A 25,892-nucleotide genomic window follows, 5' to 3' on the forward strand; every position below is an offset into this window, starting at 1 on the left:
TTTTTTCACGGTGCTTAACTCATTACTGTTACATGCATACGAGAACACACAAGAGAATTACGATGTAGCGCGGTAGGATCGAAGAATAAATCGACTTGATCGGCGAGGGAAATTCTATCAATTTTACCTATTAGACACTTCGAACATAATATTTCTGCATACCGCTTCCATACCGTATGTTTTTCGTCCGAATTACGTAAAAAGTTTTCATTCAAACGACCTATTATAAACTTTGATCTCGCGTAATTTGATTATCGACGCGATTCGCGATATATTCGGCTGTCGGTAGCCATCGTCCAATATGGCGGAATGTGTTTCGAGTCGATTCTTTTTTCGATCCAACTATAAACGATTAAAGTATATGCAAAAGAAAGAAACAAGAAAGAATCGTTATTGTTTAGGGATAAGGTAACACGTTATAGAGTACAAAAAGGCTTTAGTGTACATAGTTTTGTAAAGTATTAAACAGTGTATAGCGATCAAAATGTTGACCGACCGGAGAGCAGAGCCGACGCAATTGTTTTGCGTCAGTAGAGGCCGACGTAAACTACGAGTGACGAGTTTTCATTGAGAAATTAAGATACTCAACCACAAGGTGTATATTGCACTTGCATAGTTCACCATGATCACTATGGAGAGAATTATATAATGTATTGAAGAAATTTCTCATTGAACCGTAGCTGCGTTTACGTATACGTGGCACGTACGTGCGTACGCGTAGCGCATAGTCGCGTATACGTAAACGCAGAAAAGATGTTATTCGTTACATATATAATATGTGATACATGCGTAATGTTATAAGCTGTCAATAGAATGTCCTAATATTAAATATTATAGTGACATTAAATTGTCCGTTGTATTTAATTCCTGCTTCGCCCACTTTTCTCCAATTACATACGCGTGAGATTGTGCTTCCTTTCATCTTTTGATTAGTACTTTCATACTATCAGAATTTCGAGTGCTCTTTAAAATGGTACGCTTTAAAGTGAAAATAAGCAAACACGTATCTGACGTCGAAGTAAATTTTTTAAAAGAAAATAGTATACAATAAATACATCGTATATATGTTGTATTCCATATCTGTACGATATTACCAGTATCGTCATTTCATAATGAAAATAATCATAAATAAATAAATTCCATATTTAATTCATATTATAAAGATTATTATACAACTAACATTCATATTTGAATTACTCAGTCATGTGTTAATGAAAATATTCGTTTCATAAATATTTAATATGTTTTCATTAATAAATGTTCGTATTAAAAATTATTCATCGCAATGTGAAAAATTTATTTATGATATTAAAGAACACAGTGTACAAGAAGACCAGAGGATTAAAAAATAGTATGGAACTCACCAATTGTAGAATGCAAAAAGTAGTAGTTTTCATCATCGAAGTTATCAAAGAAGTTCTTTCGATCGATAAATCTGGTGACAAGATATCAGAATTCTGTAAAAAAGACAGAAAATATAACACTCTGTTTTGAAAATTATAAAAATTTTTTCCTAAACATGAAAATATATACTTACATTTTTCGCTTGCGAAGCATCGTCCAATAATTTTCTTCAACGATGCACTGACTCTAATACCGGTAACGAATGATTTTAATTTTCAAAAAAAAGAATTGTAAAGTAACTCTATTGTGGTTTCATAACCTGAAAGGAGCCCCGATGCTCTGGAAAAATTTTACAAGTGCGCAATAAACACTGACTCTGCCTTCGCGTGTATTTAAACTGTAAACGATAATTTACACCAAAGCCATTGTGCTTTAAAAAACAAACAAATTACTTTACGAAACAAACACCGATTTTACCTGCCGCATTGCACGCGGCTATTAAAATTGCTAGAAGAAAGATTGGAAGAGAAAACAAAGAATATTAGATAAACACACCTGCAGTTTTCTATTTCTTTTTATTTATCTAGCTTTTGACGAAAGAAATATTGTTCTTTAAACTACGAATATAGTTTCTTATCAATGACCGTACGAATTGGATTTGAAAATATTACTACTTTTTCCTATTACAGTTACGAGCAATCGAAATGCAGTAAAATACACGTACTTCCAATTTTCCAATAAAATTCCAATACAAAGACTAAAATATATGAACATCTACGCATACGGCATCTGTTGTAATAACGTATGTATATTAAATATTACCAGCACTTCATTTTAAATTTGTTCCATTTGAGATCTTCAAGTATCATGGCATCGATTGCACGGCCGTAGTGTGACCGTAGCGTTCCTTCCATTCGAATTGCAGTCGAAAACTATAACAGAAATAAAATGCTTCGATCGAATGTGTTTTTATAACCGTACCTGTATCGTAATTAAACGGTAAATAAACTTGAAACACGTTATATACGACTGTAATATCATTTAGAAAGATGTAAAAATAAGTGACGCCGTTATCGAAGAAAAAGCGCGAAACTGATTCAACCATTTTTACGGTTCTGACTGAATTCGTGATAGAAACGTATTAATATTTAATTAAAGCACCGATAGAGAGTGGCAGAGAGCAGTGATTAGAATAGTTTAGAAGTCGATAAATAAAAACTACGTACCTAATTAGTCGTGAAGCTGCCAGTACGTCGTGAACCGCCAATTTCCATGAAACGTATGTCGACCCACTGCGCAACTCGTTCCTGTTGCAAATAAGAGGAGGGTGGGGATAGGTCGAACGTATCAATTCTAGATCGGAAGTACAGGTTAAACCTCGAATTCAATAATATCTTCCTGTTCTTTGTAATCGAGAATGCTCTCAGGTAGAAACTGCACTTTTAAAACAAATACGTACATAAAGATTCCAGACAAACGATTAATTACTTAGTGATTTGTTATTTTTATACTTTTATGACGTCACAATGCGATGCAACCAACTTCCGATAGATTCGAGAGTTTTTCCTACAGACTACATCTCGATCTACTACGCAAATCATAACTCAATCGATCTAAATACTTCAGTTTTATAACCCTACTAACGTATAGTGTGTAAATATATTAACTTTCGACCTAATAAACAACAACGAACGAAATCTTTGCATTTGCCAACGTTATCAATTTTCGTAGATACGCAACCACTAAATTTGTGAATATTGCACATATTTTTATTTTCATTCGTCATGTTGTAGATTACATTAAAATGCAGTTTTTCTTTTAATTAGAACATATAATCGTATTGTTACATTGATAAAATTCAACATGAATTGCCTTCGAATAATATTTCTGAATTCTGTTACCTGTAAAATCGACAATGTTGCGGTCTACGCTATAAAACACAAACTTCCACTAAATACCTGCTCTAACCTATAAATCAGCTGTTTCTTTGTGCGTCCTAAAACATAGGAATCTTTCTTGATCCTGAGTCGATAACATCGTATTTGACACTGCAATGGTAAGAGATACGAGTTCACATTGTGGCACATGCACATACGAAATGTGCAACATAAACGTTGCACTTAACGTTTTTTTCTTAATATTGTCAACTATCCAAGTACAGAATTATTTAGATATATAATCATGCAGACCGAGTTTTTAAAACGTACCGCGTATATTTTATTACAGTCACAGACGTGAAAAAGACTTTTACAACATAGGTATTCTACATTTAAGAAATCTAACTGTGGAAAGTATTTCGACAATTTCGTTCGTTATTATATCGAAACAAATCTGCATGAAAATCATTGATTAAGTTAGATCGAAAGGTAATATATTTACGCGTTATACATTGGTGCATTGCAAAATTAACGTATTTCGATTGATAGAGTCACTTATGATTCGCGTAGTAGATGAAGATGCAGTGTGTAAGAAAAACTATCGAATGTATCGCTAGATGGATGTTTCACGTGTTGTCGGGAAAGTGCAAGGATAATAAATCATTGGGCAATTAAAGGTTGGTTTCGAAGCTTTATTTAATTCTTATATTCTTATAATTCGGGGGTTAACCTGCTCTTGCGATCAGACTCGATACGTTTGACCTACCCCCACCTGTTCCTAATTTACAACTGTAATGCTTTCCGCTATGGAGTTGACATTCGTGCCGTGGAAATTGGTGAAGTAAGACGTGTTGATAGCTTCACGACTAATTAAGTAAGTACGTTCTTTTCACCTATCGATTTCTTAACGATTCTAATCGCTATTACTGCCATCCGCCATTCCCTGTCGGTACTTCCTTTTAATATTCTCACATTTTTATTGCAAATTCAGTCGAAAAAAGAAACTTTAAAATCACCAGAAAGAAATATTTAAAGAAAATCGATGACTCCATAGGACCTATTTTTGTTTGGAAAAAGAAAATAGAATGGCTTCGTACAGACGAGGATTTTATTTCAATTTTAGAAAATTATATATAAAAAGACGACTGCTGTTCACTGTTTTCAGATTTTACAATTTTTGTTGAAATCGACGATTGAATTATTTTTTTAATAAAAATCTTACGAACGTTTTTTTTTTATCATTATAATGGTCTGCTTAAACAGATTTTGAAAACTATGTTTATAAAATATAAATTTTGTAGAAAATTCAGTAAATATTATGTGTTGTTCGTAAAACACAATGTATGATGCTAAACTATTATAAAATAAAAATTATCACATTTTTCGTGGACGGAATATTAGTTACTCGATAGTTTTGGGTATAAACGGAAACGATAATAATGATTCCGAAATGACTGAATAAAATTACAGAAAAAAAATTGTAACTTTCGTCGTACGATAGTTTTACGCAAGTGTACCTCACTTTGTTCAATAACAGTGGCATCGATGAAGGGGACAGTTGGGTGGATAAACGAGACATTTGTCCATACAGTAAACACTTGCTCCCTCCTTGCCAGCTATTTCTCCGATCGCATCGCATACTTCCCTATTAAAAATGTTTACAAACGATTACTTTATTGCCTGGGGGAAAATAAAACTTGAAAGTCATTTACTATTTAAAATGTTGAAACGTTACTAGATATAATAACTTACGGGCATTCACAGATAGCCGATGGACAGTTCGGTGGATATCGAAGACAATTATTTTGACACCAATCACCCATTCCCGGTATACGTCGGTAAAGGGGAGTGGGCATGCAAATCTGAGACCTGTATATTAAATTATTTTATAGTAATTTCCATTCGCGTAACTATAGTTAAGTTTCTGACACCGCCAATTGAAATCAATATTTATTAAGTGATGTGTTCCCATCCTTAATGATAAATTACAATAATTTATAGCATTTCTTTTATCCTGGACAGCCCACGTTCAAATAAGCAAGACAATGCAGTATATCGGATTGTAGACATTCAATGTTTACTCATTTGGTTTCGTCTACTTTCTCGAACACTGTATGAATTCGTTATGTTCGCGGAACAGAAAGCGCATCTTTTACGAACATCTTACGTAACACAGGGCTACTCATAATGTTAGGCCACTTCGAAAGACATTCTTTATACGACCCATACAGGACATGTTATTAAGTAACATACCACAGTGAGGTATTTGTAACATCTTTATCAGGTGTAATTATTAATTCTAACTAGTATTTTATCATTTTTTCGAATGCTCGATGTAAGAAATTTATGTAAAACTTATCCTTATTTAGGACTTGATTAAGGAGTCTATCTATTACTGTTTCTATTTATTGTTTCTGGTGGTAATTTTGTTTAAATTGCGACGATTCGTAGAATACTCACCTAACGACCAGTGGGAATATATTGTTCGGAGAACGATAATCTTTGTAATAAAGCAAAAATGGATTATCCTGCTGCACGAAGAGTGGTGGCACGCCTGCTGTGCTCGTAACGATGCTAACGTCGGCGCAATTTCGGAACGTTTCTGGTCTACCACAGCCGCTAGCCTCGGTTCCATTTTCACAAATACCCCACATGTTACCTAATAACATTTATAACAAGATTACATCGTGAATTACAATAATATTATTTACGATAGCATTGCTGAATCGCAAAAGCGAATAGTGTTAAATGCATTAAAAAGGAATTTGATGCGTTTAATGGAGGTACGAGAGTACACAATATGTATATGAAATGGGTTATGTAAATGAAAAGACTTAAATATTTCCGTTACTTATAAATATACATATATTTGTATCGTTTCGCTGGTAATCGCCCCAGGGTTAACATGTTCATTTCACGCAAGTACCGGTGGAAGCGAAATTCGACACCAGCAAATGTTTATACACAGCAATATCCTTGAGCCTCGGAGTCGCCTTTATCTTTTGCCGACAGCCACAGTCGACAACCGTAAAAAAGAACAATAAGGGAGAGCAAATGAGAAAAAAACATTTACTTTTACACAAATCGACGCCGGTATCTCGGTTCATATCGTTTTTTGAATGTCATTTTTCACGCTTTAATTGAGAAAGATAGAAACGTTCAATCTACGAATCACGTTTAACACTATTTGGACCACATGATATAATGCCATAAACTAATAATTTTGACATCAATGCTTTACAAGCATCCGAAGTACAGCTTAAAAACTTAAAGAAGATATCTTGTCACCAAATAGACACTCTTGTCATCCTGTTAGTAACCTTATTTCTTTTAAACAGTATCAAAAGTATCAGATGACAGATTTAGGTAATAATTTTATCGCCTGGTCCCATCTGCATCACTCTCTCTTTCACGCTCAAACCACTTATTGCTTCAAAAGCCTTATGAAACTCGATATGAGCGACAGAGGTGACAGGAATTAAGTGGTGTTATCTACCTTCGACTCGTTAATCTCTGCCAAAAAGACACTATGATTGATTTCCTGAGAACTGATACAAATTGAATGGATCCAATCTAGCAGTCGTATCATGACATACTGTAGAATAATTTATTTCAATGCCTATTTTTTCTGAGCAATTAGTAATTCTTGAAAACAAATCATTAACATAAGTTACGAATGCTTAAAATCCGCAGTCTAGTTATGACATCTATACAGAGTGTTCGGCCACCCCTGGGAAAAATTTTAATGGGGGATTCTAGAGGCCAAAATAAGACGAAAATCAAGAATACGTATTGAATTTTTTTCTCGAAAGTGGATATTCTAACCACTTTTTTATTTTCACAACAGAACGATTTTAAGATGAAATCATCCCCTCAAATAAATTAATTTTTCTAAAAGATATTTTCAACCCTGGGGTCGTTTCGTTGCTGAAATAAAAAATAGTTAAGTTTTAGTATTACATTTCTGTAAAGTTTCAAAATTTTTGTTTAAATTTTCGAGCTGCAATTAACAAATATAAGGCGTGTAGTGTCAATTAAGAACCAATTTCATGAATTTTGGCTGCTTCGACGACTAATTTATGCGATAAAATAACACTTTGTTGCCTTACAAAGACGAACCAGTGGATTATTTTATGATTTAATCTATTTTCATAAAACAGGAAGCCACCAAAGCTTTTAAACATCCCTTGCAAGCACATATAACAATTAAATTTGAATAAATAGACGTGATGATACCAACCGGTGTAATAATTCCATTGTATCACACATTGAGAACAGGTGATGTAGGATGGCAATGTAACACTGTACCGAAATATAGCTTTCTTTTCGGTATCCAGTGGTATTTCGAAGCGAACGTCTCGAGTTCCGGTAATATACAAAGGATACCTCGAAGCATAAAAATTTATATCAGTAGATTTGCACGCTGCACTAATTAATAACACACACGATACCGTAGAAGTTGTTCCTATTACCTGTCAAAGCACTCTTGGGTCGCTTCGTTTCTTGGATTATTGGTTGGACAGAGGTACATTTCGAATCTTCCCAAATGGTTTGCTGTTAGTTCAACCTCGACATCGATATCCTGCGTGTGTGAACAGTGTAACAACAAATGAAATATAACTAAAGCTACGATCTAGGAAAAGATGCTAGAAAGCTGCTAATGAACCAAACGAATTCTCTGGTATCGAGAAAATGAAATAAAATTAGACTTTTATATTCTAGAAACCAATCTGACGACAAGAGCCTGAGGCCCACTCGTTGCTCTATCTCGCCCACTTTCGACGTACCCTGTTTTTACGCTTGGTCGTCGAAGGATACATGCGATCCATGGCCTCAGATCGAGATAAAAAAAGTAAATGCCTCAAAAGAATCGACACCTTCCCGGATACGTGGAAACGAGAGGCACCAAAGCAAGCTGGGGATCGCTGTATTCGCATTTCGTTACGTTGAATGAAGTTTTCGACGCCCACCGAAGGTCCGTTTTCGTCGCGTTCGTCCAACAGTTTAAATGTTTATAGAAACCAAGATTAAATTAAGTCACCTGACCACTCGTGTAGCGTCTAACGATGGTTCCTCTCGCGTAGTCGCCACCTGCTTCGTGCGGTCTTGGCTCGTTAAGGTGATAAGCATCGCCGCAAATCCCGCATTGGCCATTGTTCTGTACCCATTGCACTAAACGAGTATAAAATAGATCTAAGTAATTTAAGCAGAAACGATCAAACTCATTCTCAATAACACAGAAAAATGTTAATAAATGTCCAAACTGTAACGCAAATCTTAATAAGAAACATATTATACAGGGTGTTCGGCCACCCCTGGGAAAAATTTTAATGGGAGATTCTAGAGGCCAAAATAAGACAAAAATCAAGAATACCAATGTGTTGGTGGAGGCTTCGTTAAACAATTGTTAACGTTTAAAGTTCTGTCTGTAGAACGGCGCGTGATAATGGTTTTCACTCAGCATGAGAGGAACTTTAAACGTTAATAACTTTTTAACGAAGCCTCCATCAACAAATTGATATTCTTGATTTTCGTCTTATTTTGGCCTCTAGAATCTCTCGTTAAAATTTTTTCCGAGGGTGACCGAACACTCAGTATTTGAATGCAACGATCAAAATTAATAACGCAAAATTAAAATTGATATGATCGAGGTAATGAACTCTAAATAAACAAAAAAAATAACCCTTCGATCAGTAGTTTTCTTTCAACTATGATCTGACGACCGAATCGTGGATTTTATTTATCAAGCAACAAGATTAGTTCGTTTGTTAATGAAAATGAATCGTTGTCGAGTAACTCACCTGCGTATCCTCCACAAAAGAGCTCGTTATCGTTGTAATTAACAGGATTCGGATATCCAAATCGCCACATACTATTTCGAGAGGGCGGATCCATCAGACGTCCATGAGAGTTTACAGGAATGGGATTATGAACCTTTAGAATCACCACTTTTTATTCTTCTAAACATCGTGGATACTTTACAAACATTTCCCATACAAATCTCACGGCAACGTATAAAAATAAAATAACTAACAAGGCGTATCGTACTTCTTAAAGGATTGCTTGTAATCCATATTCGGGCATGCAAGCAAAATTTCGATCGAATTAAAAACATCTTGTACGCTGGAATTTAATGCTGTATCGTAAATTCGTGGTACCATTGTCCGTATTAGTGAAAAATGGTTTCATAAATTCGCCGATAACTGGTTTGTAAGGAATTTCTTTTTAAATTGTTCGCGCAATGTCGGTTGGCGTCCTCCAGAATCGCAGGCAAATATAATATGCACTTTTCTCAAAAACAAAATAAACAGGCGGGTCAAGTATGTTACGAAACGCGATGGCGTAAAAGTAAATCACGTAACTGACAGGTCCGTTGAATAATTTTAAGCGAGCCCTTTCTTTGCCAGTGGCCAAAAAATAAGAATATGCCCATGAAAAAGTTACGACAACGTTAATATTTCTTAAAACTATCATGGACCAATTAAAAACTGTGATATATCTAATATTACGTAACAATACCGTCCAATTGCAATATCCTTTATAAAGTACAATTAATAGTACGTCTTAAAATATCCATGTTTCCGACAACAGTCTACGCTCGAATAAATGAACATTTTACATTACTTACATATAGGATAATGCAGGATATTAAAAAGCATATATCGGGACTTCGAAGTCTGGCAATCATGGTTGCCTGTAACAAAATTTACACATGAAATAATTTGTGATTTCGCAACGGAAACTGTGTGAAATCACAAGACAAATAAAGTTGCATCGATAAAATTCTTTTGAGAACAAAAATAATTTATTTACAAATAATTTTGTATAATAGAAACAAGGGAATTGAATCACTTCAAATTCTTTAGAGCTACAAATATGGTGAGAACAATTAACATATATTTGTGGTCTAAAAAAACATTTTTTGTTTTAACACTTTTATAAATGTTCATATTTACAAATAATAATGTTTATCGTTATAATATCGTTCATAGTTCGCTCAGACACTGATTTATTTTTTTGCTTTCAGATATTTCGCTCGTGGCCCTCAAGAAATACAGCATAGCCAACCGAAGGGCACATATGGACCCCGTTGAGAATCTCTGATTAAGAAGAAGGAATTTCGATTGGTCTGATATAGTCAACAAGTAAAATTTACATACAATAACATTCATTGGTAGTGATTTTAATTGTGGTCCATAGATCCGGTTCCATTTATTTTGAGGCAGCAAATGAATTAGGGGGCATCGTGAATAAATTGCAAAGGTGTATGGCCTTGAATCGGTTAGTAGCAACGGAATCTTGCGTAAGAAAGTAGACGCTATTTATATGTATGTATAGAGCCAATCGGGTCAGATTACGACAATAAAAGTGATTCTGAAGCTGTTTATTGTATCACGTATCAGCTGTTACACACGATCATTTAGTAACAGCATTCCCATTCGTCGAAATTCGTCTTTCTTTTTATTATTATTTGTTATTTTCTGTCCCTGAAGCGAGCGACGAGTGGCCAACAGTTGCAACAGTAATTAATCCTTTCTAATTATTATAACAATTAGCATGCTCGATTCCGAACTGTTCCTTTCCCGTAAGGTCTGTCATCAATTTTACATCAGTTACCATGTTCCCATACATCTTGCTGTGGTTTATTTTTTCCATTTCTGGTACCATTTCTCGCTTATTAATTTTTTAACGAGCCTCTGGAAGTCTTGAAGCTATGGTGAAATGTCCTGTTCCTTTCTCATAAAATCTGCCATGAATCTTACTTCGGTTACCATGTCCTGCAACCATATATCTTGATGTGATCTCTCTCTCTCTCTTTCTTACCTTTCTGGTTTCATTTCTCGTTTATTCAATTTTTAATGTGTTTACTAAGAATCTCTGTAGAAGGGTTTCAAGTTGTGAAATTATCTGCACCATTTTTGCAATGATTTTTATATACATTTCGTCGAATATTTTAAAGATTGTCCTTAATAGAAAATTAGATTAGAAGCATGTTTCGATGATTCTTCTTGCTGAAATTAAGATTCCCTTGATTTATCTTTTCCTACGTTTGTTGCAATATCGTGTATCCTATGTTTTGTATCGCGTACACTGGCGAATGCGGAGTCAAAATATTGAATGAGATTAGCATACATTAAAGTTGACATTAAACCGAGACCAATGTTAATGTCTTTGCACGTGAACTCGCACGTCCAATAAACGAATTGCTGGATCGTAGAGTGTCTGACCGAGACGCTTATTATGTATCTTGAGTTTAGGTTCCGAACACGAGCGATCTAGACTCATAATTACACTTTTATACGAGATGTAATTCGATCTTCTGCGCTTTATGACACATAATAGTGACGCAATTGTTCCGGACAATTGACTGATATGAAACAAATTTCAAAATCACATTGCTATAACATACGTACGTCAGAAACATGTACGAACTTATGAATTACGAATGTCGAAATTATTCTCATTTTATCTCAATTCAAAGTTCTATTAGTGTTAGAAAACTCGTTGTAAGACCCTAAAAAGATATTAAATCTTCTTTTTGTCAGCTTATACAAAATACTGTGAGAAAGAAAATGCTGCAGCCTGCCTCAAACCGCGACAGTCAATATTCGAGGGAAGGTCGTTACGAGAACAAGGGTGAATTGTCACTGAAAGAAAAGGTTTCTGTAGGTAGAATCGTGCCACCGATATAATACTCCTCTAAGACATCACTTTCTTAATTATAGACAAATACGCGTTTAATGCTTTTTGTCTTTTCAATTCCCAGTAAAAAGAGTCTTTTGTAGTCTTTGAACTAGACAACCCCCTTAGAGGAATTCATGTTCACAGTTTCAAATTAACCAAAATGTTAATGCACGTATCGAATCGTTCTCTATAGAATTTAAAGACTGTGAGATGCCACTCTGAGAAACAGGATCCAGAGAACGAAACCTTGTCCTTGTAAGCGTATTCCGACAGAAAATTTACGTCTTTGACGCTGGGGACAATTCCGAACAAAGAAGCATCTCGTTTCCAATATCGTAAAATTTTATGACCCTCGTAAATTTAAACTGTAATAATTCTGTATTGTTTCGTAATTAATTAAATACTTGAAAGAGAGAAGCGACTTTTAGGAGCTTCTGGTCCTTACACTAGAGGAACATAACACAATATTTATTTTTAAGCTTAAAATCACATCAATCTGTTGGGTTATGAGTGCTCAAATTGGATCACAATTTGAATAGATATTTACAATGGCAGATACAATATTTACAAACGCTATTAAAGTTCATGTTTACATTATTTTCAATTTTTTTGCCCCCAGCGATTTTGACCCTTGTTCAGTTGGTCAAACAGCGTGTGCACGAAAGCTAAAAACGTTAATCATAAAGTAGGGTAAAAATATAACGTCAGAGTAAATACGCGCAGTTTTCTTAAAGACCAAGTTGAGGTAAAATGGAGGACAAAAGGATTCTCTATCGCGATATTCAGAACATTCGAAGAACCCATGTAACCCCAAACTTCCTTATCGACAGTGTAATATGAATATGGATGAGTTTATCGCTCGCGTAGCTCGGGAACAAGATAACACGTTATAGCAGTTAAAAGGATTTCGAGAGAGACATTGGCTTCTCGATTCGTGAAGATTGTCGAAGGTGAAGGTTGAATATTGGAATCTGGATGCACGTGTTATGAATCATGTGAGACATCCTCATCGTTATTTCACATCTTTCTGCGTATTCTCAAATTATCCTCATATTTCACAAACGATAATGTCGATTACATCGTCTACACTGACGATAAGTATTATAGTTTAATATAACTAATATATTAAACTATAATACTTTTGAACCACGACTCAACATTCAACATTCTATTTTCTATAATCTTGAGTGAACTTGAATAAATTCGTTTAAACTCCTATATCATTGCTACAGGTTCACAAATTTTTTTTTTCATAATGTTGGTAGTAAATATGTTCAAATTTTATAGTTTCTCAACAGAAAACGCATAACTTGACATTACAAAGTGCACTATTACGAATGCAAGACTATTAATACGCGTTTAAAAATGTTCATGTTCGAGGATCTCGAAGCCCAGTGTTTCGATTCAAGTTCAACGGGAAAGAAAATGGCGACGTTTGTTTTAAGGCTCGTGAATATGTAGTGGACAAAATGCCTATAGAACAGGTGTTTCAATTGACAATAGATGACGGATAAAAGGTACCGACGAACAAAGAACACTCGCTCGTACCTCCAGAATTCGAAATTACTTGAACCACGATACTTTCGCGAAACTATGAATACATCTTCAGGGAAGCCAAGTGACAGGTGGTTCACCAAACTTTAAGCCCTTCACGTACATACGTGAACGTGTCATTTGAATACCAGGAAACGATGAGAATATGAAAATAGAAATCTATAAAGTATGCGTGAACGACATTTTGTAAACGCTATACAAACGGAGATTTAAAAAAATATTACGAGAAAATAAGAATACATAGTATGCACCGTGCATATAATAATAACAATCTCCCAAGGACTCAGACTCATCAGAAAACAGAATAATCAGGTCCCGAAATTGTTTTGAATAATTATGAAGAATCCCGAATATTCAATCGACTAGAAAACGGCAGAAAAATATCTTACGGTAAAAGGATATTATAAAACAAATATCGCTGTATAAAAGTGCTATTAAATTGGTAATTTTTCTATCGTTTAATTTTAAATCGATGCAGTTTACTGTAAATGTGAAATGTTAACGATGATTTCTGTCGTGTAATCCTCTTCCCGTGAAATTGCACATATGGATTGTACGATAATAAATAACTTGTAAATAGGCACTGCTAGAATGGCAAAGTAACTTACCGGCGAACACGTGATCGGAGTCCTAATATCGGTGGCCGAACGATTATGTAGGTGAAAACTGTCTGGGTCACCTGTTTACGGAATTTAGGAACAATTCAAATTTAAGTACCCTTTCTATTCCCAGATGATCCGTTGAATTACGTTCGCGTGAGTTTTCTCGATCGACAATGGAATCGTTTCGTAGCGACGGCAAGTTTGAAATCGAACGAAATCAGTCGACGGGCACACTATAGCGATATCGCGATGCCGCCCGATCGAACGAACCGACTCGAATGCGTTGGCGCGAACGAATAATACTCCACGCGGCGACACAGAACGGCTCGCCACTGCCGAAAACTCGACTACCACTACCTATCCAGTGTGTCTGAGAGCAAAGGACTAAGGCGTGGTTTCCAGGCACATTAGGATGATCCACGTATGTATTTATATACCGAACGAACGCCCGTGAAACTTGAAACCGAAAACCTTGACTAAGCCCGACTTTCCACGCAACAGAGATAAGCTCGAAGTCACCCAAACAACGAAAACCTTGAAACTTGCGCGGTCGAATTGAAAAAAGCGTCTTGACGACCGAGTAATCGGAAACGGTTGCAAAACAGAAGATTGAGAAATAACAAAATTAACACCTACTTTCTATCGGGGACACATACGCTAGATATACTGAATCACCCGTGACCAGAAATTTAGGAAGATTTTTAACCTTTTTTTATTTCTTGACACATCTGCTAAATTAGTTCTACCAAAAATGTCAAGAAACATGAAAATTTTAGTAATTATATTTAATTTTTCCTCGATTGACTTTTCGACTGTATTGTATATTATATTTTCTTCTTATATCCACGCACGTACACGTTCTAAAATGATAAAAATAATTTATTATTACTAAAAACAAAGAACCATAAAAACCAGTTCTTAAACTGGTACACATTAAATAAACGGTTTGCTTCTTATTATTACCAAGAAAATAAGAAATTACAGTATTTAGTTGAAACGATCGAACGTGAACAAATACATGAAATAATAATAAATAACAGTTTATGTAAATATGCTTTAGACGTAAGCAATTATTTACGGACGTAATCGTGGGTAAAGATCAGTGTATCGAAAGAAACAGAGAAAGTACAAGAATGTACGCGCCATTGGATTTAAATATTCGTGAAACTTCGTACATGTCCGTGTTCGCTCGAAAGCGCCCTATAGGAAGGTGGAAGTCTTTATCAATAGTGAACGTGTCTGTCCATCCACAGATGGTAATCTGTACGCGATCGTGCGAATATTGTATCCGAAGTGATCTCGTTCGGACCACCGGAAAGGCGCCGAAGCTACGTAAATTAAACGAGCCAAGATTACATCGTGTAATGTTCAATTAAAAATTCGTAGTCGAAATCGTGTGGTCCGTCGAGGCTCGTACAGTCTCGGGAAAGATCGGAATATCTCCTGTACAAGGATCAGAATAGCTTTATCTGTGTAGCCAGTGCAGATCCATCCCTTCGCTTGGGACGTTTTACTCCGTAACAGCGAAGATTCATCTCGTAGAAAACGAGCCCACAAGAACAGGAAAATGTTCGCTAACAGGTGTCAAACTGTTCGGTGTGGTCGAATCTTGTCACGGCAACTCGTCAATGGTATTTATAGTCATTTTACTCTCTTACTTTCGTTTATCGTTAATATTCAATTATCGAAATGTAAGCCAGTCAGCGTAGGATGACACTGAGAGAATCGATGACTCGGTTTCTCTAGTGAACCTCGTCTTTTAACATTTTTACATACCAAACTTTTGACCCTTCTGATCGATTTAATATTTTAACTTCGTTATCACTAACATAACATCGTTACTGTAATTTGAATTGAATGTTGAATAGGGTATAAACAATATTTTAAACGCCATTCGTTACTCTAGTCTCTATTAAATGTTTTAAACGATTCTACTTTTAAGCTTTCCTCCAGTTTTGTAAAACAGAATCGAGAATAGTTTCAGAATTAAAATGCCGGTCGAAATATTTTTTTTTTCTGTTTTGTTTGTCCTGCCATCTATACTAATCTTACTGATGTGGAAATTGTAACTCAGCTGTTCTCATGGTCAAACTAACGAAAGGTCAAAAAAAAGTTCACTCGGAACAAACATTACGACACAACCTCTTTCTAATAAGATCAGTCTCGAATGCTATTCGCCTTTTATATATCTATTAATTCGTGTATAAATTGAATGTAATTTTAATTTCATTGGTTATCTTATCATAGTCTGTAGATCGTACACGACTTACGATATGTTTACGAGCATGGTTTATTGGCCTTGCGCGTTCAAAAATAACCTCAAAATTGACTAGACATTTATTTTTTACGAAATGTACCCGATTTCACGTTTCAGTTGTGATCCAATGACTGAAACTCGCCCGTTTAAAGCATCGAGAAAATTTATATGATGATCATCAGCAGAAAATTATATTAAAAAAAATAATTAATAGCGTTAACGATAATATGTAATTAATGGACAATGCAAAATGTTATAGTATGAATAAATAATAATAATAATCCCAAGACGAGACATATAACGATTTGTAATATTTATCGTACAATACGATATCAATAAGATTTAAACGCTCGTACTCTGAATACAATCTTAATTAATATTCTTCGTTATAATGTAGCGAGTATAAATCGCGTGAAAGTGCGTTAGTGTGTCAACCAATTATCCTTAACTGGTATCAATGGACTGAACGTTCGGTTTATTGAACACGAGGGTCGAGAAACGTGATTAAAGTCGACGATACACGTAACAATATGTTTAACATAGACAAAAATACTTCCACGATTAAAATGTAACATTTGATATCTGATATCTATAGTAAGGATCGGTGACAAACATTTTAACATTGGTTAAAATGGTAACGATACGTTGATAGAAAAGTCTCGAGCACGTATAAATATAAAGTTTAAATGTTCGACCCATGAAAGAAATTCAATTCACAAATAAAATTCACAAAAATTCTTTATTGATTCTGCAAAGGAAATACGACCTCGTGGAAAAGATGTCTGACTGGATTTTTATCGGAAGAACCGAAAAAGCCGGTAGTCGCAACGGAAATACCGGGTCCTCAATCACGTAATTTGTTGCGAGACCTCAATACGATGCAAGTACGTTTAAGATTATCAATGTGTCGAATTGCTCTCAATTCAAACTATTATTTCAGTTTATATAACAATCAGACTTTATCGCTTAATTCACATTGAAAACATACTTGTTTAATCGTAACATACAGTTACTTCTGTTTAAAAATCTTTTATACCGGGGAAAATATTTTATTAATTTTATAAATAAAATTTTTCCTCGATAACATGATATTAAAGATAACATAATTAACAATTATTTACATCGAGATGCAAAGATATCGAAATAGGTATATGTATACATAAAACCGCGATAGAAATAGCGTTGAACACGAACATATTCTAGAATGTTTGATTTAATTTTATTTATAATGCCAACGAGTTAAATGTGTCTAGTAAATTATCTACTCGTATAAAAGTACTTGTACTCGTTTATTGTCGAGAGAATCTACAGGAATTTTTATGAGCGAGATTATCATAATTAAATAAAATTAGAGTCACGTTCAAATCTTGATTTCTTCTAAATACATGTTGAAATTCCATGGCTTTAGCAAGCTTCTTCTGTACAATTTTTCGCGGATTACGAAAAATCAACGGGTAACTACATAATGGACGTCGATGGCAATGCTTTGCTCGATGTTTATATGCAAATTTCATCGATGCCTTTGGGCTATAACCATCCAGCTATGTTAAGAGCTCTCGCTGATCCTGTTAATCAGGTAAACAAAAAATATATTATAAATTTTCTTATACAAGGTATCCACCAAACTGCGAGAAATTAAGTCAGACGTTGAAAGAAGAAAGAAATGTTATATAAAGTTTATGAATAAACGCTTTCTTTAGAGTTAGTTAAACAAATGTAGCATGAATAGAATAAATAATAGAAAAAAATTGCAAACTACATTTTCTTTCTCTGTAAATTTGTCAATCTTTTTTCATATAATTTGTTATTATTATTATACGTATACAAAAGAAACATGTTAATAACACATAATATATAAATTTCTATTATTATATCAATAATAGCAATGATATAGTACATTAATAAAATGTCATAACTGCTTTAACAGAGAATTATAGCAAACAGACCTGCATTAGGTGTTTTCCCTGGAAAGGATTGGCCACACAGACTTAAAAAAATTTTACTTCAAAAAGGTGTAAGTAACTTAAATTATACGTGTACTGGTTTGTTAAAAGTCTGTCCAAGCTGCCAAAAACGCGTGGGAGTTATTTTTTATCAGCTTGCATATGCACACGTTTCTTATCAATGAAAAGTTGAAGCGCGCCTACACATTTGTAGCAGTATATGGATAAGCTTATTTATAACGAGTCTGTTTACACTCGTTTAATCTTCAAGTATTAATAAAACTATGATGCATGTATACAGGTTGCTCCACCGGGATTATCTTGCATCACGACCATGATGTGTGGCTCTTGCTCCAACGAGAATGCTTTTAAAAATATTTTTATTTGGTACGCCGACTGTCAGAGAAAGGGTTCACCGTTTACAAAAGACGAAATGGAATCGTGCATGATTAATCAAGCTCCTGGCGCGCCAAGATTTTCCATGCTTTCATTCAAAGGTAATTACAGCCAATGAATGAAACAAAAAAGTAAACTGTGTGCGCGTACATTAAAGTATAACAATAATATTGACAATAGGCGCATTTCATGGAAGAACATTGGGATCCCTCTCGACTACCCATAGCAAATACATTCATAAGATAGACATCCCGGCCTTTGATTGGCCCGTTGCGTCATTTCCTGTATACAAATATCCGTTGAATGAACATACTCGAGAGAATCAGAAAGAAGATCAACGTTGTCTAGCTGAAGTATGTGCAACTCGACTTATCCTCTGTATTATATCTCGCATTGTCATGTGAATTACAGAATATTGCTTTGTAATATTGTTCCATTAGATTGAAGAATTGTTTGAGAAATATAAAACTGAGAAGAAAATTCCGATCGCCGGTGTAATAGTGGAACCAATTCAAGCCGAAGGAGGTGACAATCATGCATCTCCAGAATTTTTTCAAGAATTGAGGCGCATAACGAAAAAGGTAATGGTCCTGTAATGTAAAAGGAATTTCAAAACATTGGAGTTTACACGGTGTTTATTAACATTTTAGCACGGAGCAGCTTTATTAATCGACGAGGTACAAACTGGCGGCGGCCCAACAGGAAAAATGTGGTGTCACGAACATTTCAATTTAGAATCACCGCCGGACGTAGTGACTTTCAGTAAGAAAATGCAGCTGGGTGGTTATTACCACGTCGAGTCTTTAAAGTAAATTATTTAAACGGTCGATTATCCGAAAGGGTATGATTTTTTATCAATGTACCAAGCATGCATGTATCGTTACAGACCTAAACAATCGTACCGTGTATTTAATACTTGGATGGGAGATCCTAGTAAAATAATACTACTAGAAGCAATTTTAGAAACGATACGAAACGAAAGTCTTTTGGATAGAGTTACACGCGTCGGGGAGTACACGTTAAAACAACTGAAGACTTTACAGAACGAATTTTCTACTACGATCAATTCGGCTCGTGGACGTGGAACGTTCATTGCATTTAATTGTGCCTCGCCTGAACTTCGAGACGCAATAATAAAGAAACTCTTGACCAAAGGTAGTATAAAATTTTTTAATCGCATACTCTTGTTAAGTTAAGCCATGCTATTTTATAAAATGTAACACAAACAAATCTTGCGACATAGGTATCCAAACCGGTGGCTGTGGATCTTCAGCGGTAAGATTAAGGCCCGCACTGACGTTTACAGAACAACACGCTGATATATTTTTAGACGCACTCAGATCAGCCTTAAAGGAATAATGGTATGTGTATGATATATTTCACCTTATAAAGTACGTTCCTCGTGGCATTTTAAATCAAAAGTCTTCCACTAAAAGAGTCTTCCATTAAAACTTATTTTTGTATAGTACGTTTATTGTATTATAGAATAAGTCAGCGTACATAATAATTAAACTATTAATACTATTTATATTTATGTAAAAAAATTTATCAATATTTTGTAGTACATTTTACTACATTTTCAAAAACACCATAAGAAACTGACACTTCGTAACAAATTGATCAGGCTTATACAAATTATTCTTATTTTTCTTATCTTATGTACATCATATATCCGGCTATAGTTAAATGAAATTCAATGTATTTACAATGAATTTATCTTGAAAGAAAGCTACCATCGAGAAACCTTTAAACCGTGAGTCGATGTTTTATACTTCCTTTCCATCAAAATAAATAGAACTTCATTCTTTATTCATTTATTTGTTATATTTTATTCACAAGTTTATTTCGACATCTTCTTTAAAATATCCGAGAAATGTTCATACTCCTTATGATGACTCTTTAGTACCATATATGCTATAGTTTTCATCTACAAAGAAAATAAAAATTCTATTCCATTCATAAACCATTTACTTACAAAAGCTGTTATTCCTTTTTACCTTCACTTTGGAATCTATAAAACCACGCTGCTGAGATAAATTCCATAAATCCACAGCCACCTGCGCCAACGACGGATCACGTAACTCAGCTCTGATAATAAAACAATTAAAAAACTCAAGCGCAAGAGCTGCCTGCTCCTCGAATTTTAAGGGGGAATCAAGATACTGTATATGCCACATAACCTCTTCTACGACTTTTGAACATATTTTGTTCATCCCGTATATAAATTCTGGATCAGATCCATACAATTTATCATTAGAATCAATCTGCGTATGTAAAGAAAATCATAATACGTTATTCCACATTCTCTTATCTCGATTCCTATTTTAAATACCTTATCAACGTGGTACGGATAATTTTCCTGAGTTAGTGCTGACAATAAATCGATCACACGGAAATTCAAATGCGACTTCAGAATTGGATTTTGCTGGAAACAATACGCAACTGCATCACGGAAACTACACACCATATATAGAAGACCATTGCGAGGATTATCCTAATAAGATTATCACAGTTTTTTAGCAATACTTTGTTCTCTATACCAACTATTTCTACGTAAAAAAATACTTGGATAGAAAATTGTATGTAAGTACATACCGGTACAACCAATAAGGTTGATAAAAAATTGGACAAATATGAAAATAAATATGCATCCGAGCTGTTTTGTCTTCCATCTATATTTACTGCTTTTGACTTTTCTTTGAGTAGGCTAAAGGCAGCTTCAAAACATGCATCGGCTAACAAAAGATATTTTCTTTAGTTTTAATTATAAAATAAATACTCTGCATACAAGAACATGAATAGTTACCTAGGCATAAACACTGATTTAAAAGTGCAACTTGACCTGACAGTAAATACAATTGAAGTTGCATATGAACTAAAGTCAGTGATGGAATGGTGATAAGACAAAACGCAGCACAGGCACGTACAAATGCTGACGTTCTTCTCGTGTGATGTCCACGAACGATCTTTCTAGTATCGACTGCTAATTTATTTACACACTAAACAAGAAAGAAGACATAATTTATAGCTCTGCAGCAAAATTATAATGACATGTTAGAAATAGATTATTATTTAACTACCTGTACAAGTTGTATATGAACACTGTCGAGGTTAGGGAAAGCTGCTCTGGCTTCCACGTAAAAATTAAGCTGCTTTTCAAAGTCACGATCATAATCAACGCGTTGTACTAGACCACATATAAGTTGACCAATTTGTCGCTTTTCATCTTCAACGGTTAAAGCACTGAAATTATTCGCTCATTATGGGACAACAAATAAATATTTATGAAACGAAAAAGTTACATTTACCTAACGGAATCGTGCATTATTCTAGCAACAAACATGAGAGCATTTATAATAATAGGATCGGCAATAGAACCACCTTGGACACTTAAACGTTCTATAATTGTTTTACAAACTTCAACCTTAATAGTTTCCTTGTGGAACAAATCGATTAAAGGTAAAAAATTATCCTGAAAAATGTTTTCTAGAATATTTTATACATATAATTTAAAGTGAGAATAGAATGTAAAATAATATACAAGTAACAATTACCATAGCGAATAGCGACTCAAAATCTTGTTTATGAGCTACTATTTTTTCAATGATATTTTGTAACTGCGGATAGTAATGTTCAAAATTTTTGTTTGGATTAAGTCGATCGATTATTTTTCCGAAGAATACGTTTAGTTCGTTTACCTGTAACACGGGAATGGCTAGTAACGACTATCGTTCAAGTAAGAATAATAATTGTACTTACGGAAAAATGAATGGCAGTAAATTGAATCCATATTTCAACGCAATGCATGAATTTTGTAGGATTAGTCAAATCTGTTATGTACTTCCAAGTTACATTAAGAATTGCTTGACAATCTTCTTTCGGTGGAGATTCTTGTACTAGACATTCACCTAAACTTCGGTATAAAAGATATTGAGGAAAACCTGGGAAATTATTGAAATGAAATCAAAGAAAAGAATGTTTAATTGCAAGTTTTAATCCGTTAGTTAATTGCGTATTATAATTACCATCGTCTTCGGTTGAAATTATCAAATTTACAAACTCCATTGCGCGTGCAGCAATATATGTTGGCTTAAATGCTGTTAAGACACTATTTAATAATAAAGAACTGAAAGAGAAATGTAGTTCAATAACAATTCACGTCACGAAATATACCATTATAAAATAAAATAATATAGTTACTTATTCGTTTGTTTTTTGCATTCAGAAAGCACACCTTCCAAATGACTTTCGGAAGTCGTGGCAACTAAAATTTGCAAAATCCAATCTAAAGCGGGCGAATACAGATTTAAATAAGACTGTAGCGACATATTTTGTTTAACCAGTTCATCTTTTACAAATGGGCCGAATAACTGCTGATACGTAGAAAGGAAATCGTGAAAATTTTCTCTTACAAATTCAAAATCAGATGTTCTGTTTAAAGCTAATCCCACTCGACATAAATAACATCTGGCATATATAGCTATAAGTGGATTTCCAATTCCTCGTATCATTTGAGTTATTCGCAATAGTGCTTTATTAAATTCACTGTAAGAGAAAAACGTATAAGAAAAGGAACGATGAGTCATCTATAAAGCCATGCAAATTTTATATAAAATACAGAGTTTGAAAGACTTTTTAAATGGCGATGTTACGTTTCATCCTACATAAATTATAAGTAAATATATTCCAATATTTTACCTTGTTGTTAAAAAACTGTAAGACTTTATTATCGCCATCTCCACATAAAGACGTGGCACTAATTCTCTTATTGATGCAATTTTATAAAACCAGTTTCTACAAGTTTCTTTTGCATTCTCTGGTACCATATCTGGTGTAAAATTATCTGGTAAACTTGTAGGCACTTTACTTCCTGGTCTATAAATAATAGAGGCTGTATTATAGAAACAATTTAAAATGAAATAACCTGGCTAAAATTGAAATACCCAAGTTGAAAAAATAATTAAAACAACGCGATACTAACTTGTAATATTCTGCCTTAACCTTTAATCTTCCATACACAAGTTTCCCAAAAATATCTAAGATGTCCGTGATAAGAACAAATTTACTAGGATAAAAAGCCATGACAGACGTATCTACTAATAATTTGGCACACTGAAATAACATAATATTAATTTAAACTTCTCTTCAGGCATAATTAATAACAGAAATAGAGAAGAAAAATACCTGAATTGCTATTTTAAGTGCTTTGACTCTTTGATCAGAGTGCCATGCTTGTACAAGTTCGTTATTTAATTGTTCAATTCTTGCTGCATATTGCTGTTGCGACAAATCTAACATTTGTCTAACAGATCCTTCTTCAAAATCATCTAGTTGTTCCAATCTTGTTCGTACCTTATCAACTACTCCACCAGTTGGTTGAACTTTAACAACAACTACGATAAACGTATTAACATCAATCGTAATTTCACTTAATTATTCATTGAGTATGACTTATCAAAAAGAACTAATACCTTTTTCACCACCTGTCAAAAAGCTAGTAAGAATCGACAACTTTTCTGAAGTTGTATATTTATTTAATATCATAGTACGTCTTGTTGACCAAGGCTCAACTAATTCCTCTGCAGTATCTTTGGATTTCTTACCAGCAACTGCAATATTGCAGGAGTAATCCCACTAGAATATAAAGATTTGATTTTGAAGAATAAGCGGTATGTAATATTAAGCTTATGAATCAGACATTTTAAACAAATATAATTCAAAGACCTCGTCTGCAGCCATCTTAGATAAAGGATCTAGTTCTTCTCGAGCAAACTGGGAAAGAGGATCTGATCCATCGAGAGAAGAATGACTTAATAATGGATCTACTAAAGAATTTCCAGGGATTGGTGTGTGAGTTGGTACTGATGTATCAGTCGAAGAGCTGTTCATATGCTGCAATACATTGCGTTTAACTCCACTACGACTGTCAATTAACTGTAACCATATAATAAATATAACATTAAAGTTCTATTCCTTGTATAAAGCACTAATAATATTGACAGAATAAATTGTCAAATACAACTATCATTGACAAAGATTTGTAAGTATATTTTACATAATTGGAATTATGTACAACGAACATTATATGCAATTAAATGTTCTAAATTTTTATGTATATCATCAAATTATATTTTACCGTAATTGTAACAGGTTTCAGAGGATGATCTATTGCTTCTTCTAAATACACAAATTCTATTGTTTCATGGTTCATAGATCTTGAAATCCTATAAAGTACACAAGAATTTAGAGTTTTTGAATTTTCTATTAATTACGAATATTGATAAGAAATATATCAAATACATACCAATTTATTTTCCCCATTTTTCTGTTGTATTGACTGTTCACAATACAATGGAAAAAAAAATAATATAAATTACAGTTATATGTTATTAATATCACATATTATTGTAAATCGACCAATTACATCATTTTATTGTTTCGTATTAAAAACGTTAAGTCTGAAAAGTGAAAGCTTTCAATTCATGCGTACTTTTGATACAGACGAAGATAGGAACAGACGGTGACATATAGCGGGGATAGATACAGATATGTCAGATTCAGCACCCGGTGACCAGAGATACCAGAAAGGCACCTTCGGTGCTCTCTCACACTATGTCAGATCACGCGTACATGAGCTCGTGGAGTTTCGGAAACCCGACAAAGGCAAAATGACTCATGCCCTCTTTCTCGATTATTCCGAAATTGCCCGAAGTAATTTCGGACCGCCTCGTGAGAGTCGAGAGAGAAAGGCTCACATTTGCCTTCTCGCTCTTAACAACTAATATCCGATCTCCCGTCAACAGGTCTCCGCTGGACTCTGCTGACCGCTGCTGACCACTCCTGTTACTTCTGACAACGTATAACGATTACGACTGGCTACTGTTAGTCTCTCCCAGCCTCTGCTGGCCTCTGCTGACCACCGCTTATATTTCTGACAACGTATAACGATTACGACTGGCTACTGTTAGCCTCTGTTGGTCTTTGCTGATCTCTGTCAACGTGTGATTGTCTCTGCTGAACTTTCCTGGCCTCTGCCGAACGCTACTGACCACTGCAGGTATTTCTGATAATGTATAACGATTAATACTTACTACTGCATGCCCCTACAAGTCTCTGCTTGCCTTTGCAAGTTTCAGCTTGCCTGTGCATGCCTTTGCTGGCCTCTGCTGAACACTGCTGACCACCCCTGATGCTTCTGACATCGTATAACAATTACTACATGCTACTGTTCGCC

The 25,892-nt window shown here is 34.5% G+C and overlaps 4 protein-coding genes and 1 long non-coding RNA gene across 9 annotated transcripts in view; 2 read left to right on the forward strand and 3 right to left on the reverse strand.

Annotated features, from left to right (window-relative positions):
• Mical-like (MICAL-like protein) overlaps positions 1-3,283 on the reverse strand; it is a 63,856-nt gene extending 60,573 nt beyond the window's left edge. The window contains exons 1-5 of one of the 2 annotated variants that reach the window (XM_076770577.1): positions 3,246-3,283; positions 2,571-2,651; positions 2,167-2,276; positions 1,538-1,851; positions 1,365-1,457 (exon numbers count right to left, since the gene is read on the reverse strand). The gene's annotated coding sequence lies outside the window, so the exon portion shown is untranslated. Of the gene's footprint in view, positions 1-1,364; positions 1,458-1,537; positions 1,852-2,166; positions 2,277-2,570; positions 2,777-3,245 lie in introns of those variants that run through there. The other variant, XM_076770576.1, reaches the window with a different exon arrangement.
• A 442-nt stretch (positions 3,284-3,725) lies between these two features.
• On the forward strand, positions 3,726-10,593 carry LOC143344274 (uncharacterized). Its single transcript, XR_013080090.1, has 3 exons — positions 3,726-3,898; positions 7,944-8,196; positions 10,249-10,593. It is a non-coding gene; the product is annotated as an uncharacterized LOC143344274 (long non-coding RNA).
• On the reverse strand, positions 4,658-14,630 carry LOC143344273 (uncharacterized). Its single transcript, XM_076770157.1, has 9 exons — positions 14,069-14,630; positions 9,850-9,915; positions 9,023-9,155; positions 8,263-8,393; positions 7,694-7,803; positions 7,462-7,607; positions 5,682-5,880; positions 4,974-5,090; positions 4,658-4,866 (listed from the first exon to the last, which is right to left on the reverse strand). Exons 2-9 carry the CDS (start codon positions 9,907-9,909, stop codon positions 4,749-4,751), a joined length of 1,014 nt encoding a protein of 337 aa, XP_076626272.1. The 5' UTR covers positions 9,910-9,915; positions 14,069-14,630; the 3' UTR covers positions 4,658-4,748.
• A 660-nt stretch (positions 14,631-15,290) lies between these two features.
• Gabat (4-aminobutyrate aminotransferase) lies at positions 15,291-20,409 on the forward strand. Of its 2 annotated transcripts, XM_076770562.1 has the most exons (10): positions 15,291-15,693; positions 17,076-17,203; positions 17,728-17,895; positions 18,247-18,333; positions 18,564-18,759; positions 18,839-19,011; positions 19,099-19,239; positions 19,309-19,466; positions 19,545-19,813; positions 19,902-20,409. In XM_076770562.1, the coding sequence occupies exons 1-10, from the start codon at positions 15,630-15,632 to the stop codon at positions 20,015-20,017; spliced, it is 1,500 nt and encodes a 499-aa protein (XP_076626677.1). In that variant the 5' UTR covers positions 15,291-15,629; the 3' UTR covers positions 20,018-20,409. The 2 variants fall into 2 exon arrangements, with proteins under 2 accessions (XP_076626677.1, XP_076626678.1); XM_076770563.1 differs by lacking the exon at positions 17,076-17,203.
• Positions 19,809-25,249, reverse strand: LOC143344467 (VPS35 endosomal protein-sorting factor-like). Of its 3 annotated transcripts, XM_076770559.1 has the most exons (19): positions 25,149-25,249; positions 24,963-24,995; positions 24,795-24,882; positions 24,383-24,592; positions 24,130-24,292; positions 23,843-24,051; positions 23,640-23,770; positions 23,357-23,533; positions 22,859-23,203; positions 22,684-22,784; positions 22,418-22,599; positions 22,213-22,356; positions 21,967-22,130; positions 21,739-21,901; positions 21,465-21,657; positions 21,254-21,393; positions 20,991-21,152; positions 20,656-20,922; positions 19,809-20,585 (listed from the first exon to the last, which is right to left on the reverse strand). In XM_076770559.1, exons 2-19 carry the CDS (start codon positions 24,977-24,979, stop codon positions 20,499-20,501), a joined length of 2,943 nt encoding a protein of 980 aa, XP_076626674.1. In that variant the 5' UTR covers positions 24,980-24,995; positions 25,149-25,249; the 3' UTR covers positions 19,809-20,498. The 3 variants fall into 3 exon arrangements, with proteins under 3 accessions (XP_076626674.1, XP_076626675.1, XP_076626676.1); XM_076770560.1 differs by having other exon boundaries at positions 20,991-21,083; positions 24,963-25,232; XM_076770561.1 differs by lacking the exon at positions 19,809-20,585 and having other exon boundaries at positions 20,722-20,885; positions 24,963-25,231.
• Positions 25,250-25,892: the final 643 nt, after the last annotated feature.

This window comes from Colletes latitarsis, chromosome 8, assembly GCF_051014445.1.
Source record: "Colletes latitarsis isolate SP2378_abdomen chromosome 8, iyColLati1, whole genome shotgun sequence".
In the NCBI taxonomy this organism is placed as follows: domain Eukaryota; kingdom Metazoa; phylum Arthropoda; class Insecta; order Hymenoptera; family Colletidae; genus Colletes; species Colletes latitarsis.

What these genes read in the sequence shown, in the direction of transcription:
- LOC143344273 (XM_076770157.1), bottom strand. Translation starts at nt 9,909, where the DNA reads ATGATTGCCAGACTTCGAAGTCCCGATATATGCTTTTTAATATCCTGC. An exon ending in ACCCAAGAGTGCTTTGACAG is followed by an intron (nt 7,608 to 7,693) that starts GTAATAGGAACA and finishes TTATGCTTCGAG; the next exon opens with GTATCCTTTGTATATTACCG. An exon ending in ACAATGGAATTATTACACCG is followed by an intron (nt 5,881 to 7,461) that starts GTTGGTATCATC and finishes AAATGTTATTAG; the next exon opens with GTAACATGTGGGGTATTTGT.
- Gabat (XM_076770562.1), top strand. Translation starts at nt 15,630, where the DNA reads ATGTTCGCTAACAGGTGTCAAACTGTTCGGTGTGGTCGAATCTTGTCA. An exon ending in ATCAACGTTGTCTAGCTGAA is followed by an intron (nt 19,012 to 19,098) that starts GTATGTGCAACT and finishes TTGTTCCATTAG; the next exon opens with ATTGAAGAATTGTTTGAGAA. An exon ending in TACCACGTCGAGTCTTTAAA is followed by an intron (nt 19,467 to 19,544) that starts GTAAATTATTTA and finishes GTATCGTTACAG; the next exon opens with ACCTAAACAATCGTACCGTG.
- LOC143344467 (XM_076770559.1), bottom strand. An exon ending in AATTTCAACCGAAGACGATG is followed by an intron (nt 22,600 to 22,683) that starts GTAATTATAATA and finishes ATAATTTCCCAG; the next exon opens with GTTTTCCTCAATATCTTTTA. An exon ending in TTACTGCCATTCATTTTTCC is followed by an intron (nt 22,357 to 22,417) that starts GTAAGTACAATT and finishes CCCGTGTTACAG; the next exon opens with GTAAACGAACTAAACGTATT.